This window comes from Anser anser (assembly GCF_964211835.1).
Source record: "Anser anser genome assembly, chromosome: 7".
NCBI lineage: Eukaryota > Metazoa > Chordata > Aves > Anseriformes > Anatidae > Anser > Anser anser.
The window spans coordinates 26,831,032-26,849,340 of record NC_139727.1 but is presented as its reverse complement, the minus strand read 5'-3'; the positions used below and the strand labels follow the sequence as shown (position 1 = coordinate 26,849,340).

Below are 18,309 nucleotides of genomic sequence, written 5' to 3'. Positions count from 1 at the left end.
CGGGAAGGGCGGCCCCATTCCCACCCCGGCCCCGTTCCCGGCCCCGCGCGGGGCTGTGATGTGGGCTGCGCACCTGGGCCCGGCGGCGGGGGGCTTCCTGCCCTGCCCCGCGGACCTGCCTTTCTCCCAGGGCCGTGGTGCATCAAAACCCTAAAACCACCCCTGCTGCCGCTGCCGAAGGAGCACAGCCTGCCCCGCAGCCCCCAAAACTCTCAGGGCCCTTGTCTGGGGGGCTCTCGTGCCCGCAGCAGCAGGTGGGGAGCGGTGCTGCTGCCTTTCCGCCGCCCGTGCCAGCGGGTTGTGTGTTTTGGGTCACCTCGTGGCAGCCGCCCCGTGTCCCCTGGCTGTCCCCCAGCTCGGTGGCGGAGGAGCTGGTCGTGACCCCGCGGTGGTGGCTGCCTGCCCCCGCTGCCAGCTGGGAACCGTCTCGGCCGTGGCTCTTGGCAGCGAGCGGCCGGGTGGCTCGGCCAGCGGAAAGTTTCAGGGCGAGAGGATGCTCTCACACGGAAAGCATCTTCCCCCGGTCCGGCGGGGAGCGGGGGGAGCCTTGGCGGGGCGAACCTCCGGCAGCACGCGCCTCGCCACGGGCCTCGCTCGCCGGCATCCCGCAGGGCTACCAGCCCTTGCGGTCCTCCACGTGCGGGGACAACACGTGTGGAGCCTGTCCTGGCTCCGGGGGGGGAGGAGACGGGGGCTGGCAGCCCCCCTGTCCCAGGCTGGTGTGAGCCAGGGGCATTGGAACAGGGATAGGGATGGGTATAGGGATGGGGATGGGAATGGGGCAGAGGGGAGGTTAGGGCTGCAGGAGGGGTTGGCAGTGCCGGGTGGCTTGCTAGGTGGGATTCCAATTTATATCCTTAAAAAAAAAATATATGCTGGAAACCACCCAGGGGAAAGAAACAGAGAGCACGGGCACCTCGTCCCCTGTGTCCCCACCTTGCCCTGAGGAGTGAGAGCTCCCAGGGGCAGAGCAGCCCCATCCCTGCTCCTAGGGCTGCTTTGGGGCCGGGGAGCTGCCAGGAACAGCCTGGGAAAGCCCAGCAAGGGCTGCAGCTGTGGCGGCCGGCGGGCTGGCTGCCGGCCCGCGCTGCCGCAGAGCTGGCTGTGCTGTGCTGCGCTGTGCTGTGCTGCTTCACGGGGTCAGGCAGTTCAGGGACAGGGTGCCCCGGCCTGCGGGCACTGCTGGCCGGGAGCCGGAGCCGCCTGGCACCGGCCCCACGCGGCCTGCACGAGGGCTGGTGGCCCTGGGTGGCAGGGAGGGGACCTCCTGGGGGCAGGATCTGTCCCTGCAGGGACCAGCTGCGTGTCCCGGAGGGGAAGGAGCAGTGAGAGGGGAGGTGTGGGGAGTTGGGCTGGGCTGCTAATGGGCTACGTGGCCCCGTGCCGCTACAGCACCCCCGTCCCATTGCACAGCACCTTTATTGAGGACGCGACTGCTGCACGGGTGGCAGTGCCCGGGGCCTGTCCTGAGTCCGGGGGGGCGGCGGGGCCGGGCGGGCAGGCTGAGGTAGTCGTCCTGGGGGGCACCGGAGTGGCAGAGCTGGGGGCTGCCACGGCACCAGGGTCCCTCCCGCGCATCCTGCTGGCAGCACAGGGCTCGGCCCCCCTCCGGCCACGACGTTCATCCCCATCCTCTGTGGCAGCATCAATAAATACAGAAGGCTTCGAGTCCCTGAGCTCAGTTGGGTGCTGCCGCGGCCGGGACACAGGCTGGGAGGCCCCCAGGTGCTGGGGGGGCAGCGTGGCGAGGCGGGGGCTCACACGAGGTTGTTGGCCAGGCGCTCCCGCCGCTCCATCTCGCTCACCACGTCGGCGCCGTAGGCATCGCCTGGGGAGGGTGATGGTGGCAGTGAGGGGACAGGACCTGCGGCACCCCTATCCTGGGTATTTCCCACTGCTCCCCCCCTCTGCCCCCGGCCCTCCTTACTCGTGTGGCAGCCGTGCACCCAGACGCGCTGCCCATCGTACTTGCACTGGCACCGCATCACGTTGTTGGAGAAGTCCGACTCGGCCACCTCGTGCTTGGGGTTCACGACCACCTGGGGAGGAAAACGGGCACGGCTGGGGGCACCGCAGCGGTGCCACCGTGCCTGCCACACACACACCACCACGGGCACACGTGGGTGGCCAGGATAAACCCCAAAGCAGGCGGCGGCATGCACCCACAGGGTGCCGGTGGTGCCCGTGGACCCCAGCCCTCACCTCCCGTTCCCGTGTCCCCCCCAGCCCCTCCGTGCCCGTACCTGGAAGGTGTAGCTGCCCGGCGGCACGTCGGTGATGTCGATCCACTGGCAGTCGATGTCGTGCCGGTAGGTGTCCCAGCACCCCACGCTCACCCCCTGCTCCCCAAAGTTGGCGCAGGCAAAGCGGCGCTGCAGCCCTGGGAAAGGATGGGGGGGGGAGGGCGTAAGGAACGGCGGGGCTGGGGGGCTCCCCGTGCCCCGCCTGCAGCTGCCACCTACCCTCGGGGCAGTTGGTGTCCTCCAGGCAAAAGCTGGCCTTGTGCCCTTCGGCCACCTTGGAGCCGTTGAGCGTCAGCAGGTCGTAGTGGGTGAAGACCTCGATGCTGTGGAAGTGCCTGCGGGGACAGGGGGTGAGCGGGGGCCGGGGCAGGACGGCGAGCGTGCGGCTGGCCCCGACGCCGAGCCAGGAGCAGGCAGCACCTAGAGGCGAGCGGCTCTGCACAAATTACAGCCTTGCAGCCAAATAAAGCCCTAATGACAGTGCCGGCCCGGACGCTGCTAATTACCCCGGGCGGGCCGGCCTCTGCCAGGGTGGGGGCCGTGTAGGAGGGATGGATCCCAGCAAGCGCCCTGCAGGGCACCCGCCCCCGGCAGGGGGGACGGGGCTGCCAGGTCCCCCTGTACCCAGCCTGGCCCTGCGCAGGGGCAGCCCTGGGGCGCAGGGCACCCACCGGTGGCACTGGTGCCAGGTCCAGGCGTGCCGTCCCATGCGGGGTCGGAAGTCGGCTCTGCCCAGGTTGTGGATCTGGGAGGAGAAGCGCAGCAGGCGGCGGTGGCCGTAGGGCCACTGCATGCTGTCGGCCGAGCGGGAGAGGCAGCGCTCCTCGTGCGCGCAGTACAGCAGCCCCAGCGGCCGGTCCTCCAGGTAGGCCGTCTCCTGCACCAGCTGAGCGTTCATCACCAGGTCCGGGGCGTCTGGCACGGATGGGATCGGTGGGGACAGAGCTGCTGGCCACCAGCCTGCACCACCCCGGCCACGCAGGGCTGGGTCCCGGGAGAAGGACGGGCGCCCTGTGGGCTGCCAGGTACTCACGGGTGGTGCAGGTGACCCCCGCCGAGAAGCGTCCCCCGCCGCTGGGGCAGTGCACGGGGCCGTGGCGCTGGCACTGCTGGAGGGCCAGCTCGGTGCCCGTGCAGCGCACCCCGCTCATCACCACCTCGGAGGCGTTGGGGCTGCCCGCCCAGTACCAGGTCTCCTGGGCAGGGGGGAGCACAGCGCTCAGACCAGCCCTCAGGCTCCCCAGCACTGCCACCGGGGCTTGTCCCCGTGTCCCCACGTGCCCTGTCCCAGCTGCCGAGCCATCCCAGCATGCCCAAGCTGTGCAGCCCCTCGCGCCGGGATCCAACTCACCTGCAGGGCGTGGCTGGCGAAGCCCAGCCCCAGCTGCCTGCAGACGACCATGGCCTCATTCAGCCCCCACTGAGCACCACACACCGCGCCCCACCGCAGCTTGCCCTGCACCGGCACCAGCACCTCCACGACGCCCTCCTCGGGGCTGCGGCCCCCGGCCAGGCGCACCTGTGGGCAAAGAGGGGCTGAAATGGGGCATGGGGCAGCCCCCCAGCTCCCTGGGAGCGGGTCAGGTAGCACCATCCATCCAGCTGAGCCTTCCTTCCACCTTCCTCTTCCTCCCACGAGACCGATTTCACCACTGGCTCACCCTGAGGATCCCGCATCAGCGTGGTTTGGGTGGCTCTGCCTGTCCCCATCCCCTGGGCCACGCTCGGAGCATGCACGCTGGGCAGGGGGCTTGGGGTGCTGGGGCAGGGGCTGAGCAATGGGGCCGGGGCTCAGCGGGTGCTGGCGGGGAGGCAGGGACTCACCTGGCTCTGGAAGTCCATGTGGGGCACGTGGCAGCGGACGGCTGCGTCGTTCTCGTGCCGGCACCCGCTCTGCTCGGCGTCCTGGAAGCGGCACTCGCCCAGGGAGTGCTCGTGGCCGGTGCAGCGCACCTCGCTCATGTGGATGGGGCCCAGGCCTGAAGCAGGGGGGGAGACATGAGCGCTCCTGCCCCTGTGCCCATCCCGGATCCCCCCGCACACCCCCGGATGCTCCAGCAGTGCACAGAGGGCTTTTCCCCATGCGCTTCCAGGCCCAGCAGCACCCCAAGTCCTTGCCCCATCTCCCGCCTCACCTTGGCCCATCCGGGCTCCCACCAGGGCTTGCTTCGCCGTCCCGTAGCCCAGCTGCCGACACACCACGCTGGCCGCCGCCAGGTCCCACCGCTTGTCACACACGGTGCCCCACTGCCCGTGGCGCAGCACCTCCACCCGGCCCTCGCCGGCGTGGGCGCCCGCTCGCAGGCGCACGGGGAGGCCCTGGCACGGGGAGCGGCCCGGTCAGCGGCTGCAAGGGGGGGGTGCCGGGGTGCTGCCCGGCCCCAGGAGCCTGCCTCAGGGGGTACGGGGCCGTGCCAGAGCTCACCTTTCCCGGAGAGGCTTTGCGGGGAGGTTTCTTGCCCTTGCCCTTGCCCTGCTGGAAGGCAGGGCCGGGGACGCAGCTGACGATGGCGTGCATGCCGCGGGGACAGGCGTGCTGGCGGGGGGCCGGGGGGGCCAGCTGCGTGGGGCAGCGGGCCAGGTGGGGCTCCGTGCCCTGGCACTGCACCTGGTGCACCCAGAAACTGCTCTTCTGGCTCAGGTTCTTCAGGCTGCCGAGGGAGAGGAGCAGGAGCGGCGGTATTTTGGGGGGTAGGGGCTCCCCTGCAGGTGCCCCCTGCCCAGAGCTGGGCCCTACCTGGAGCTGGGGTCCTTCAGCTTCATGTTCCACAGCTTCCTGCAAGGAGCACGGCCGGAGGTCAGGGGGGGCTCAGCACCCCCACCCCGTGCCCCTGCCCTCCCCAGCACCCCACAGCAGCAGCTGGGGCTGGAGGATGCTCCCACGGCACGCTGGGGCCCTCTCCCCGGTGGCAATTCCCACACCAAAGCTGTGCCCCGGCGGGACAGCACGACGCCTGGCACCGGCAGGGACTCATTATGGGCTGTATTTATAGCCCCAGCACAAGGCTTGGCTCTCCTGTGCCTGCACCCACGCTGTGCAGGACAAGGTTGGGGAGCATCCTGCAGCTCCCTGGCTGCCGCCAAGCCCAGCTCTGCCCCGCTGAAGCCCCCAGGAAGGGGGCACAGGCATGGACAGGTGCCCGCACACCCAGCTATGAGCGCACCCCTTCCCTGGCACCCCCCCCCTTCACCCTACTGACCACCGTGCCCCAGCTGCTTGTCCCAGGAGCCCCACGGCACGTCCCGCCAGCCCCCTGGCACCCTGCCCCGTGGCTCATCCCGTTCCCTACCGGTAGAAGTTGGTGTTGACATGCTTCTCCTGGGGGAAGCCCAGCATCCCGCAGACCACGCGGCTGTTGTTCCTGGTCCAGCTGGCGTCGCACACCTGCCTCCAGTGCCCGTTGTGTTTCACCTCCACGGCTCCCTCCGTCACCGGCATGCTCAGCTTGGCCCGCGCCAGGATGGGTTTGATCCGCACCTCCTCCAGGCTCAGCCCTGGTGCCTGCGGGGTGGGCACGGGGGCTCCAGAATGGGACACGGGGTGGAGGGTGGGGACAAGGGGACCTGCCCCAGCCCCTCGCCATCCCAGCGGGCGCCTGGTCCCCGCTCACCTCTCCCAGCAGACCAGGGGCTGCGGCCGGGTCGGGGCCGCTGTGCAGGCGCTGCCCCGAGCACACCACGCCGGTGTCCTCGCCGTGGTGGCAGTCGCTCACGCCCCAGCCGTTGTGGGTGCACTCGGCCAGGGAGGATTCGCTGCCCCCGCACCGCACGTTGTCCAGCCAGATGGGGCCTGGGGGGGATGGACGCGGGCTGGGGGTCACCGCTGGTGGGACCCCCTCAGCACCATGGATCCAACAAGTGCCCCCCTCTTCAGCCTGCCCCCTCCCACAGCACCCCATGCACGTTTCCCCAGCTGCCCCTTACCTTCCCCCTGGCCGTAGGTGGCACTGTGTGTCCAGGTGATGGCCGCGGTGTAGCCCAGCTGCCGGCAAGCGACGGTGGCCGCGTGGAAATCGAAGCCGTCGTCGCACACGGTGCCCCAGCGCCCCTGGTACAGCACCTCCAGCCGGCCCTCCCCGGCCGGCCCCCGCGGCCCCGCCAGCCGCAGCTGCAGCCCGGCCGCATCCTGCGTGCTGGGGACCACCCGGCACAGCAGCAGCACGAAGGGCAGCAGGATGGGGCTCGCACCAGCCGGCATCGCCATGGCGGCTCCTGGGTTGGGATGCCTGGGGACAGCCCGACGCTGAGCCCCTGGGGAGCGCAGCGGGGTGGGGTGCTCCCACAGCCCCCCCGTGCCCCAGCAGCGTGGTGGGGGGGGGATGTTGTGCCCCCTTGCATGGCTGGGGCATCCCCGTCCCCACACTGTGCGGGATGCAGGGGCTGGTTTCTCTCCGTCCTGCACACAGCCCTGTCCCCGTCCCCACACCTCTCCCCCTGCACCCCCACTGGGATCACTGCCCCCCACCCCCCCGAGGTACCCGAGCCCCCCCAGGCCAGCCCAGCACTCACCCTGGGTGTCGGCGTGGGGCAGATGTGGGGCAGGCAGCGGCGTGGGGACGCAGTGCTGGCTCCCGCTGGCCTCCAGCAGCTCTCCTGCCGCCGAGCACCGCCTGCTGCCGCTTTTATGGTGCGGCGCGGTGGGACGCCCCGGGTGGGGGCCCACGCTGCCCAGCCCAGCCCCAGCCCCCCCCGCACACAGGGCCCAGAGGCCGGCCCTGCACCCTGCCCCCCTCCTCCAGCCCCACTCTGCCACCCTGGGGCAAAGCCACCCCCGCCCACCCCTAGAAGATTTTTGGGGGCGCAGAGCACACATGGGACAGCCCCCACCTGCCATACGCCTGCCCCCCCCACCCCAGGATGGAGCCAGGACCCCCAGCGGGGGCTGCCCCCTGCCCAGCATCACTGCACCGCGGGGCTGGCCCCCAGCCAGGCAGAGCGTGGCTGTGCTGGAGGTGGCGAATTGTCGCACGGGGACTCCCCAGGAGGACACCCCTCGCCCCACGCGGTGCCTGAGGGGGGGTGCTTGGACATGGGGTGGCACAACGGGGCCAAGGACTTGGGGGGGCACTGATACCAGCAAAGGGAGCCTGGGAGGGGCAGGGGGCAGCACCTGGGCTATCCCTGAGCCAGGCTGGCTGCGGGGGTCCCCAGGTGCTGCCTCCCCCCCCCCCCCAGCCCTGCAGACAGGGGGTGACCCCCCCCGACCAGTCCCTGGGGCACCCTGCGCCCCGCCGCGGGACGGGGATAAACAGGAAGCGCCTCTGCCCCGGCCGTGGCCACCGGCTGGCCAGGAATGTGCCGGTGGCTACCGGGTTGTTTGTTTGGAGTTAAAGCAGCCGGTTCCTGCCGGGACGAGCCAGGAACAACACGGCCGGGAATAGCCCGTGAGCTCATCGCCACGTCCCGCCAGGGCCTTCGGCACCCCCCCGGCACCCTGCGTCCCCACGTAGGGCACCCTCGCCCTTACCCTGCGCCCCAGCTGGGCTGGTGGCATGTGCTGCGGCATCTTTGGGGGGGGGCGTGCTGGCCAGCCCTGGTGGCCCGGGAGGATAAAATAAGGATTTGGGGCCACGGGGTGTGTGCGTGGGCCACGGGGCAGCGGGATTGTGCTGCTGCCACGGGACGGCGGCCAGGGGAAGCCCTGGGGAAGGGCAGGGTTGGGTCCAGCAGCGGAGCTCGTGACTCACGGAGTCACCACAGCTCACGGTGTCTGGGTGTTTGGGAGCTCAATTGCCTGAGTGTGCAGCCAGGAGCCCCCCCTCGTCCCCCAGGGGATGGCTGCAGGCGGGTAGGGACGCCTGGGTCCTGCTCCCAGCTCTGCCCCTGCTCCTGGGGGGAGCGAGAAGAGGGCGGGGGGGGCTCCGCGGAGCTCTCGGCACCATGCCCTGTCATGGTTAGGCTGGGGGGGGGGTGTCCCCTCCTTGCTGCCACCCCCAGCCCAGCCCTCGGGGCTTGCCGGGCACCGGCACCTGCAGTCCGTGCAGCCGGCGGCAGCTAAAAATACGGTGCTGCAGCAGGGCAGCCCCGGGCGCGGGAAGCTGTGGGCAGCGGGCGGGCGTGCGGGGCTATTCTGAGGGCTGCGGGCCTATTCCTGGCCGGTCAATATTGATTCTGCCAGCTCAGGTGCAGCAGCGCAGCCCGGAAGCGCCGTATTTAGGGCCCGGCAGGAGGAGAGGCTGGGAGCTGAATCGGGAGCATTGTCCCCGGGAGGAAGAGGGCAGGGAGAGGATGTGAGCTCTGTCATCTGCTGCGAGCGGCGCCCGGCAGCGGCACGGGGCAGAGCGTGGCACACCCAGCGTGGGCTGCCTGAGCGGGGCTGCTTGTCCCCGTTCACCGTGACACTCCTGTCCCCTCCGGCGGGGCCCCCAGGGGCTGCACCAGCACAGGCAGCGCAGGTGGCACAGCACAGCCGCTCACACCCCAGGACCAGTGCACCCCATAAAGAGAGCTGAAAAACCATGGCGAGAGGGCCAATGCATAGCCTCTGGCTGTGTTTATTTCCGTGGGTGCCACAACACCCAGGGCATGGCGGGGCCTGGGGAGGGGGTCAGCCCGGGCCCTGCCAGCCTGCCCCCCCACACACAGGGGTGCTGCTGCCAGTGCTTGGCCCGCTGCAGTGGTGGGAAGCAAGGTGGGGACAGCAGGCTCTGCGTGGGGACAACAGGGCTCACTGCAGCCGCATCCCCACGTAGGTGAAGTCGGCGCCACCGCTGCCGTCACCGGCGCTTGAAGTCCCCGAGAGCCACCCGGGCTGCATTGCGTCCTGCTGCTCCCATCACGCCGCCTCCTGAAAGGCAGAAACGGGGAGCGGTGGCCCCAGCAGCGGGGGCTGCACTGGGGGGGCTGCTCTGCCTCACCGCCAGGGCTGAGAGTAGCAGACCTCACACCTTGTGCTCCCCTTGCACCTCGTCCATGCGCCCCTGCCCTCCTCCTGCAGCCCCCCGGGGTTTTCCCAGCTCCCAGCCCTACTCACCAGGGTGTGCTCCGCTCCCACACAGGTACAAGCCTGGAACTGGGGACCGGTAGGCCGAGTAGGGTGGTGCTGGCCGGGCAAAGTACAGCTGGTCCAGGGACATCCCTCCATGGAAGATGTTCTGCAACCGGAGCCCGGGCAGGGTGAGCGGGCCGTGCCTGGCCGCTTGCTGTGCTCAGTGCTGAGTCCGCATGGTACCCACCCCGCCGGGCAGCCCGAAGACCCTCTCTAAGTCCGGGGGTGCCAGGATGTCCCTGCCGATGACGGACGCCTTGAAGCCTGGGGCATAGGCTTCGATGCAGTCGAACACTAGGGAGGGACAAAGGCACTGGCAGGCAGCTCGGGGGGACGCGGTGACCGGCCCCTGAGCACGAGGGTGGCTCTGCCTGCAGCAGGGACCAGCGCTCCTGGTGTTACCTGGCTCCACGCACATGCTACGTACCCGTGTCGGCATACGCATTTCTGGCCTGCTCGTCCCAGGGCCGCCCACCTGCCAGCTCATACGGGGTGTACTGGGTGAAGAGGGACACGACGTGGCAGCCCCGCGGGGCCAGCCCCGGGTCCAGCGCCGAGGGGATGCACAGCTCGATCATGGGCCTGGGGGAGCGGGACTGAGCCACCCCAAACATCCCCCAGCACTGCTGTCCTGCCCCTTCTCCGGGACACCATGGGCAGGGAGCGAGGGGGGTGGGCTCCTACCTGCTGGAGGGGTGCCCGCCAGCGGCCTCGGTGTAAGCCTGGTGCAGGAGGTGGGTGCCCTCGCAGTTGAGGTGGATGGAGCACTGGTGGTGGGGCAGGGGCTGGCCGTCACGGGCGTTGGGGGCAGCCAGGAAGCTGGGCAGGCGATCCACTGCCACTGGGATGGGGGGGAGACCGGGGTGCAGGCTCCTGGGGAGCCCTACAGCCTTGTGCTAGTGTGCCCCCCGAGGTGGGATGGCGGAGGAGGCAGCCCCTTGTACCTACCGTTGATTTTGGTGACGGGGGAGCGCGTGTCGACACGCCGGATCCGCCGGGCAAAGTCCTCCGGCAGCTGCTCCTGGAGGGGGACAGGGGACGCCGCAGTGATGGGGCCACCACGGGGGTGAGAGCCCACCGAGCCCCGCGGTGGCCCTGCGTGCCCCATACCTGGGGGGTGAGCTCCAGGAAGGTGATCTGGGGGGAGGCGTTGGACAGCACCACTTTGCTCCTCACCTCCGTCCCGTCCCGCAGCACGACGCCCTGCGCCTGCCCGTCCCTGCCCAGCAGCACGCGGCACACGGCCTGGGCAGAGGGGAAGGGGCCAGCACCTCACCCGGCTTCTCCCTGGGGCCACCGGGCAGCCCGTGGAGGTCCCCGTGCCCAGAAACCCGGTACCTTCTCGGTAAAGATGTGGGCGCCCCGGCTGGCCGCTGCGCGGGCGATGGCTTGGGACAGGGCCCCCATGCCGCCAGCCACGTAGCCCCAGGCGCCGCGCCGCCCCTCCAGCTCGCCCATGACATGGTGCAGCAGCACGTACCTGCAGGGATGGGGACAGACCTCACCCAGCCCCTGAGCCACTCCGGCAAGCCTCGGGGCCACGCCGGGCTGAGTGGGGTGGCCTGGAGGGGATGGCGTGGCCCAGGGAGGGGACGGGGCCCTCACCCGCTGCCGGGGCTGTGGGGGCTGCTCATGGCTCCAATCACCGCGTCGGTAGCCAGGGTTGCCTTCAGGGGCTCCGACTCAAACCAGTGATCCAGGATCTGGCCCAAGAGACAAGGAGAGAGCCGGGCTCAGGGCTGGGCTGCAGCCGGGACCTTGTGGGCACGCAGGGAGGCGGAGTGGGCACCCGGAGGGTGGCTCTGTGCCACTGCAGCCGGCATGCACCTTGGAGATGGGGGCTGTCAGCACCTCGTAATAGCGGGGCAGCTGCCGTCCCAGCACCAGCCCTGCGGGGAGAGGCAGCTCTGGGGTCTGCACGGCTGCACCAGGACACAGCCACCGGCACCTGGTGGTGTTGGGGCCAAGCAGGAACCCGGGACCAGGCACACAGCCATTGCCAAGGGGATCCCAAACGTACCTGCCCGCAGCAGGGGCTGCAGGGCTCGCAGGGCTCTGAGCCGCTGGAGTAGGGAGCCCTGCCCCAGGGCAGCTGTATCCACAGGGGGGGCATCCAGCAGCGGGTCAATGGCAGACACTAAGCGCCCCATGAATGCCTCATATGCAGGGTAAGCCTGAAAGGGGACAGCGGGTGGCCAGAAGGGACTGAGCCATGGTGGGTGCAAAGGACACCCTGCCGTGAGCATCCCTGCTGCTCCACGGGGCAGGGCAGCTCCTCTTTGGGGCTTTGCTTTGCCCCGGCCCCTGCGGTACCTGAGCATCCTTCTGGGAGAACTGGGCGATCTGCCGCTGGGTCTGGGCCATGTCGTGCCCCAGCAGGAGGGAGCGGGGCGGGCTCCTGTCCTCCAGCAGCGGGGTGAAGGAGTAGGGGTCCCGCGGGAGCACCCTGAGGCCATGCCGCTGCGAGACACGGAGGGCAGTGAGACAAGGAGGCAGCAGTGTCACCCTGCCATGTGCCAGGAGGTGCTGGTGGCCCAGCTGGGGACAGGCACTGTACCCGCAGCTCCAGCTCGGTGTAGATCTGCGGCCGCAGCAGGCTGAGCAGGTAGGATGCCCGGGAGAACTTAAAGCCTGGAAGACGCGGGGTGGTGAGGGGTAAAAAGGGCAGACAGGGGTCAGGAGGACGTAGGGCACGTGGGGATACCTGGCACGATCTCCTCGGTGACGGCCGCGCCGCCCAGCACGTGGCGCTTCTCCAGCACGGCCGTGCGCAGCCCTGCCCGCTGCAGGTAGGCAGCCTGCGGGGAGCGTGGCATCATGCTGCGGGTGGCACGCGTCCTCCTGGTCCCAACCACCTCCCCGACCCCTCGCCAGGGTGGTTCCCGCTTCCCGAATCCCTCTGGGAGCCCCCAGCCCCTGCTCTCGCTGCAGACCCTCCCCGGCCCCACAGCGTCCCCAGGGTGAGCGCTCTGCCTCCGGTACTCACTGCCACCAGCCCGTTGTGCCCTGCAAGGAGAGACGGAGGGGAGCTGAGCCCGGCTGAGCCAGGACGGCCCCACGGCACAGCACATCCCCACACCAGGGATGCAGGGCACCCAAATAACAAGCTCTGGACACTGTAGGGAGCATTCTCCCCCATCCCTACATCCCTGGGCCCCCATGGGACGGGGTAGGGGACAAAGGCAGATCCCCCAGCTCTGCTCTGACCCCTTAGCCAGCAGCACGCCGGGGAGCTGCAGCACACACCCATCCCTGCCAGCCCCCATGCAGCTCCCTGGCACAAGCAGCATGCTGGGGGCCGCCCCCTCCCCGCCAGCTCCTCGCCCCGCGTTACCTGCCCCTATCACCACCGCATCGTACTCCTGCTGCAGCCGCGCTGCGGCCCCGCTGTGAGCCAGGCGCCGTCCCCGCAGCCCGCGGGCAGCACGGCCCGTGCCCAGCCTCGCAGGGAGCCCGGCCGCCATCTCCGTGCAGTGCCTGCAGCTCCTGGACTTTGCTTCCACGGCCCCACTTCTCACGGGGCACGGGGAGGGGACAGGGGGCCCAGGGCAGGGGACACCTTGGCGCACGGCCGGACGCTGCGTCCCGGGGCTTGCGGGGAGACTGGGCAGGACACGGTGCCCACGGCAAGGTGCCAAGCCCTGGCCAAGCATTGCCCGGGGTGTGCAGGGAAGCTGGGGAGAGGCTTTGTGCAGGGCCAGATCCTGCCTGGTGCTCAGCAGGGTGCTGGGCACACCAGCTCACCGCCCTGCCGGCACCGCAGGGACCCAGGGCACTCGGCTAGGCCATCTGGCCACTGAGTGGTGTGGGGAGGGGGCGCTCAGCCCCCCCGGAGCAGCTGGGAAAGGGGCAGCCTGGGGCTGGGCTTGGCTCCGGACCCACAGCTTTTGCTCAGCGGGGCAAATTCCTGCCCAGCAGGACAGGGTAAAGGCCCCGCCGTGGTCCAGCGCTCCCCGACCCACAGTGCCCAGCCCCAGCTGCACGGGGCAGCGGCTGCGCAGCCCCTGGAGCAGGGGGAGCCCCGGTGCCGTGCCCAGAGGGCTCGCACATGCACCGACACCAGATGTGTCTGGCGAGCACATGGCCTGCCTCGGCTCTGCCGCGTGCTGCCTGCCCAGCTCGGCCCCGCCGTGCCCGGGAGCTGCGTGCAGGCAGGGGGTGCATCCCGTGCACCCCATCCCTCGGGGACCCCGACCCCATCAGCCCCACATTTAGGGGCGCGGGGGGGGGAACGGGGTGCACCCCACGCCGTTCACCGCGCAGGTTTGGCTACAGCATTTTGTTCTCGGGCCAAAGCCAGGCGGCGGGGCCAAGCCAACGCCATAAATCCTGCTTTGGAAACGCGCTTTTCAACAAGGCCGTGATTTGCCAAAAAGCTCTCAGCCCCGCTCCCGGCCCGTCCCGGGAGGCTGCTGGGTGCCAGCCAAGCAGGCGGGGAGGGGAGAGGCGGGCAGCGCAGCCCTGGCCGAGGACGGGGAGGCTGCACGTGGCCGCCCCCAGGCACGGCCGGCCGTGCACCCAGCTCACGTGCACCCCCTGAAAGAGCAGCACGAGGAAACATCCGCACCCGCTTTAATCCCGGCCCCGGGGGCGGCTCAGAGCAGGGGGATGCGGGAAGGCTCCCAGAGGCGCCGGGCCAAGTCGCAGGCCTGCTGGACCACCAGCTCGGAGGGGATGATGCCCAGGTGCACGGTCAGCAGCTCGTAGCACTTCACCGCCTCTGCCTGGTGGTTCTTGCTGTAGTAGCGCAGCAGCTTCCTGGGGAGGAAAAGCGGGGGTGTTCTGCAGGGCACGGCGCAGCCTGCAGGGGACGGGTCTGCAAAATCACCCCCTTTTGGGTCGTCTTCCCCTAGAAAGCCCCTGCCAAGGACATCCCTGCAGGGCCGGGACCACAGCCCCGGGCTGCGTGGCACCCCAGCCCTCCCAGCACGGGTGCCCCTCCGCTGCCCCGTCCCAGCAAGTGCAGACACCGGTGCCAAGCAGCAGGGCTGGGGACTGCCGACCTGTAGTAGTCTCCCGCCAGCATCCCGATGGGAGCGGAGTCGTCGGGGAGGACGGGCACCTCCATCACCTCCAGCTTGTAGCCCTGGGGAGATGACAGCAGAGGGCAGGACCGTACCAGGGAGGGGAGGAGTGAGGGGCCGGACCCCAAGGGTGCTGTGAGAGGGGCTCAGCCCCGTCCCATCCCTCATACCAGCTCGTTCTCGAACCAGAGGAAGTAGGAGCAGCAGTAGTCGCCGTCCTGCAGCACCAGAGTCGTGTAGCCCTTCTGCAGGTATCGCCGGGCCAGCGCGACCAGGGACCAGACCTGGGGGACAAGGGGCACCCGAAGGCTGAGCACCAACAGCCGGCTGCACAGCGCTGGCCCCGCTCAGGCGCTGCAGGGCCGCATCCTGCCGGTACCTTGCTCTTGACGAACTCGGCCAGAGGCCCCTTGCCCAGCTCCGAGCTGGACGTCTCCGCCACGCTGAGCGACGGAGCCATCATCTGCCCGGCCGTGCGGTCGACGTAGATGAAGTGCACCAGGCCAGGAAAGTCCTCCAGGTACGTGGGGCCGGTTAAGGGCATCCAACAACCTCGGTGCTCTTTTGGGACAGCCCCCAGGCCCCGGGGAAGCCCCCATGACTGCCTTCACCTTGCCCCCATGCCCGCCTCCGCCCTCCCTGCGGGGGTCCCGGCCCGCCCGAGCCGCGGGGAGGGATATGACACCATGGTGATGTTGCGCCTGCTCTTCACCAGCAGGAAGTCCCGCCAGTCCAGCAGCTTCTCCCTGCCGAGGAGAGGTGTGGTGAGAGGCCGGGACCCCCCCGTCAGCCTGTGGGGCAGCCCCCCGGGGGTGTGGGTACCCCCCTCACCTCATCAGCTTCTGGGCACGGTCCCGCAGGCCCTGCGACAGGCTCTGGCTGGCGGAGCTGAGGAAGAGCTGGCGGTACACGGAGCAGAGCTGCCGCTTCACCGTGCCCAGAGCCTGCAGCAGCCTGGGCCGGGGGACGAAGGGGACCCGCTTTTAGCCTGTGGTCAGCACAGCAGGGAAAACCCCGGGGGCTGCAGGCATCCCCCGCCACCCCGTACTCACTCCAGGCTGCTCCCAGGCTCGCTGCGGGAGAATATCTTGTTCTTGAACTCCACCCAGGCGTTCTGCAACTAGACGGGGACAGGGCTCAGCGCCTGGCCAGCGGGACAGCAGGACGGGGTCCTTGCATCCCCGCTCCCACCTGGATGTCCTGCCCGCCCAGCTTCTTCACAAACTTGTCCATGCGCTGCCGCAGCTCGGTCAGGATGGGAAAGCTGCGGGGGGCTCCCACCTCCTGCCCCTCTTCCAGCTTCTTCTCCAGCAGCAAGAACCCATCCAGCAGCTGGTGCAAGGTGACGGCCACGTGGGTCGTAGGACCCTGTCGCAGAAGAGGGAGAGGGGTCAGGCAGGACCCAGCCCAGCTCCGCTGCCTTCACCTTACAGCTCACCTTGGTCAGGAGCACGAGGGAGATGCCCGGCCAGAGCGGGAGGCAGTGCATGGTGTGGGGCAGCAAGGGGCAGTAGCCTTCCCGCAGGTTGGCATCCAGGAAGATCCTCCTGGGGTTTGAAGCTTCAGGGACCAGAGGCTCCAAGGTCTGGAGCAGGTCCTCTGCCACCTGGGCAGAGAGGAGAGATGCTCAGCCCCCTGCGGGGACAAGACAGCCCGCACCAACCCAGAACCTTCTGGAGGGACACGGGGGCAGAAGCAACGTCCTGAGAGCTGCAGCCAGGCACAGCCGAACTGAGCAAGCTGGAGGGGGCAAAACATCAGCAGCGAGGGAAGCGCCCAGGAATCCCGAAAGAGCAGCACACAGAGGGGAGGCTGCTTGTGAGGGACAAGTGGCGAGGAGCAGAGGCAGCAGAGAGCACCACGACAGGCTGGGGAGGCACGGACCTGGGAGCAAGTGCAGTGCCCGCGCTCACCTGGACATCCGCAGAGTCTGCATCCCCAGCAGCCGCCGGCTCAGGGCTCTCGGACCAGCTCTCGCTGCCTGCAGGGAACGCAGCAGCTCCGCTCTGCCTGCCAGTCCCCCACGCCCCCCCAGACCCCCTGTGGGGCTGCAGGACCGGCGCACGGCTCCTTCCCAGCCAGGCACTCACCCGTGCTTTGTCTGCCCGGCGAGGGCTGGGGCGTGTAGTAAACCTCGGGCGTGGAGAGATCATCTGTGTCCTGCCAGCCAGGAAGGGCTGGATCAGCCGTGCCCTGCAGGCACGACTCCGGTGCGAGCAGCACCGCCAGCGTCCCACGCTGCAGCTCCCAAAGGCCCTGGGGCAGCCACCCACTCTCACCTGATCGTCTGACTCCTTCTCTGCACCTCCGCGGGAGCCGGGGCTGCTCACCGGGATGCTCTCGCTTCTCTTGGGTCCTTGAGGCAACACCTTCCCTGCTTCAGGCTTCCAAGACGAGAGAGGAAGAAAATCAAGCCCTGGCCCCCTAAACGTCATCCCCCCCAGGGGCACCCCAGCCCGCTGCCTCCACACCTGGGGGCCGAGCTCCTCCTCGGCGCTCTGGCTGGGGTACAGGTCCTGCACCAGCAGGATGAGGATGAGCAGGTCGGCGGGGCGGATGGAGCTGGCGTTGCGGCTGCGCAACAGAGAACGGAGGGCTCAGGAGGGATGGTGAGCGGCCGCCCCGGGAGGGTTGGTGGGGCCGGGGTTGGGCGCACCTGGAGTAGAAGGCCAGCAGCTTGGTGTGCACCAGGAGGAAGGCATGTCCCACCTCGTCCCCGCCGCGCTCGGGGCTGGCGTTGATGTACTGCACCACCTGCCTCTCCAGGAACTCGATGCACTGCTCGCACAGCTGGGGGTGGATCAGCCGCTCCACGGCCTGGGGCATGGCAGGGAGGATGCTGAGCCCCCCCCAGACCCGGCCACACAGCCCCAGGGCAGGCCTGGGCTGCTCCCTACCTCTATGTACCCCATGGCTTGGGGGGCTCCCTACAAAGAACTCTTCCCCAGATCCCGGGACCCCACGCAGCATCACACCCTGCCAGCCTGAGGGGCATCCCCGGGCTGTGACCAGCAGGTCCCAACGCACGGTACCTCCACAGCAAAGCTCTGGTCCTCCTCTCGCAGGCGGAGGTAGGTCTCCAGCAGGCCCCGCAGCAGGCTCCAGACGCGCTCCCGCTGCTCCGAATCGGCCGGCCGCAACCTGCGATGGCCTCAGAACATGAGCCACGCGTGGGATGTCACCACCCCGGGTGGGTGGGCACCCCAAACCCCAAAAGCAGCCCAGCAAAGAGAAAGCAGGTGGAAATCCCACCGTATGGGAGGGTCTCAGCTACGGGACGTGCTCCCAACCGCCCCGTTTGGCAGCTCCCCCGGAACCCCCGTGCCCCAGCCCGCCCTGGCCGGCGGTCCCCGCTCACTCCTTGCGGATGAGGTGGGAGTCGAGCGTGACGAGGCCACAGTGAGCCTCCACCAGGTGCCGCAGCACGAAGAGCGTCCTGCGCAGGTCGTCCTCGCTCTCCGTCCCGTCGCCGTTGACCGCTATGTACAAGCAATCCCCAAACTGCAACACGCAGCGGGGTCAGACGCGGGAATGGCCGGGCCCCCCCCGCATCCCCTGCCCAGCCCTACCATGTGCAGGACGTGGAGGTGCCGCCCGTGCTCGGCCCTGAAGCAGGTGTAGGTGTCCGACAGCTTCTCCAGCAGCGCCGTGCAGGAGATGATGAGGGGCGCGAACAGCGTGTTCAGGCTGTCCTCCACCGCCGGGCCCTGGGGTGCACGGCCGGCTCAGCACCCCGGGACCCCCGCACTCCCTGCCCCACCCCAGCTCCGCACCCTGCCCCCGGGGCCGCCCCGTCCCGCCCCGTCCCGTCCCGTCCCGTCCAGCCCCACCTGCACGGCGGCAGCGGCGGGCGGCCGGAGCCGGCGGAGGAAGGCGGCATCAGCCCAGTAGAAGAGCAGCTCGGCGGCGCTGCTGGCGATCAGGACGCACCGCATGGCTCCCCCCCGGCCCGTGCCACCGGGACCCCGGAGCACCGGGACCCCGCGGCTCCGCCCGCCCCGCGCCGCTTCCTGCTCCGCCGCCCGTGGCCGCCGCGCCCACGCGTGCAGCGCCC

At 69.7% G+C, this 18,309-nt stretch overlaps 3 protein-coding genes across 27 annotated transcripts; all 3 read right to left on the bottom strand.

Moving 5' to 3' along the window:
• Nucleotides 1-768: 768 nt before the first annotated feature.
• Nucleotides 769-8,583, bottom strand: LOXL4 (lysyl oxidase like 4). 9 transcript variants are annotated; one of them, XM_083843431.1, is made up of 15 exons: nt 6,753-8,583; nt 6,168-6,469; nt 5,855-6,033; nt 5,534-5,745; nt 4,981-5,019; nt 4,669-4,894; nt 4,379-4,562; nt 4,068-4,222; nt 3,595-3,762; nt 3,277-3,439; nt 2,915-3,158; nt 2,463-2,578; nt 2,244-2,380; nt 1,928-2,039; nt 1,616-1,828 (listed from the first exon to the last, which is right to left on the bottom strand). In XM_083843431.1, exons 2-15 carry the CDS (start codon nt 6,445-6,447, stop codon nt 1,758-1,760), a joined length of 2,286 nt encoding a protein of 761 aa, XP_083699557.1. In that variant the 5' UTR covers nt 6,448-6,469; nt 6,753-8,583; the 3' UTR covers nt 1,616-1,757. The 9 variants fall into 9 exon arrangements, with proteins under 9 accessions (XP_083699552.1, XP_083699553.1, XP_083699554.1 ...); XM_083843430.1 differs by having other exon boundaries at nt 4,669-5,019; nt 5,534-6,033; XM_083843429.1 differs by having other exon boundaries at nt 4,068-4,562; nt 4,669-5,019; nt 5,534-6,033.
• Nucleotides 8,584-8,721: 138 nt separating this feature from the next.
• PYROXD2 (pyridine nucleotide-disulphide oxidoreductase domain 2) lies at nt 8,722-13,644 on the bottom strand. 16 transcript variants are annotated; one of them, XM_083843451.1, is made up of 16 exons: nt 12,566-13,644; nt 12,218-12,237; nt 11,936-12,029; nt 11,789-11,862; nt 11,545-11,691; nt 11,252-11,405; nt 11,059-11,120; nt 10,837-10,934; nt 10,570-10,711; nt 10,342-10,476; nt 10,180-10,252; nt 9,916-10,072; nt 9,659-9,813; nt 9,419-9,525; nt 9,217-9,337; nt 8,722-9,030 (listed from the first exon to the last, which is right to left on the bottom strand). In XM_083843451.1, exons 1-16 carry the CDS (start codon nt 12,882-12,884, stop codon nt 8,960-8,962), a joined length of 1,929 nt encoding a protein of 642 aa, XP_083699577.1. In that variant the 5' UTR covers nt 12,885-13,644; the 3' UTR covers nt 8,722-8,959. The 16 variants fall into 16 exon arrangements, 9 of the variants coding, with proteins under 9 accessions (XP_083699577.1, XP_083699578.1, XP_083699573.1 ...); XM_083843452.1 differs by lacking the exon at nt 12,218-12,237 and having other exon boundaries at nt 12,549-13,644; XM_083843447.1 differs by lacking the exon at nt 12,218-12,237 and having other exon boundaries at nt 11,936-12,051.
• A 145-nt stretch (nt 13,645-13,789) lies between these two features.
• On the bottom strand, nt 13,790-18,292 carry HPS1 (HPS1 biogenesis of lysosomal organelles complex 3 subunit 1). Of its 2 annotated transcripts, none has more exons than XM_083843443.1 (18): nt 18,086-18,292; nt 17,825-17,962; nt 17,614-17,756; nt 17,288-17,396; nt 16,912-17,072; nt 16,727-16,829; nt 16,535-16,639; nt 16,346-16,415; nt 16,169-16,236; nt 15,694-15,861; nt 15,447-15,623; nt 15,308-15,375; nt 15,087-15,209; nt 14,937-15,001; nt 14,635-14,780; nt 14,426-14,539; nt 14,235-14,317; nt 13,790-13,989 (listed from the first exon to the last, which is right to left on the bottom strand). In XM_083843443.1, the coding sequence occupies exons 1-18, from the start codon at nt 18,188-18,190 to the stop codon at nt 13,827-13,829; spliced, it is 2,109 nt and encodes a 702-aa protein (XP_083699569.1). In that variant the 5' UTR covers nt 18,191-18,292; the 3' UTR covers nt 13,790-13,826. The 2 variants fall into 2 exon arrangements, with proteins under 2 accessions (XP_083699569.1, XP_083699570.1); XM_083843444.1 differs by having other exon boundaries at nt 15,308-15,369.
• Between the last annotated feature and the right edge of the window lie 17 nt (nt 18,293-18,309).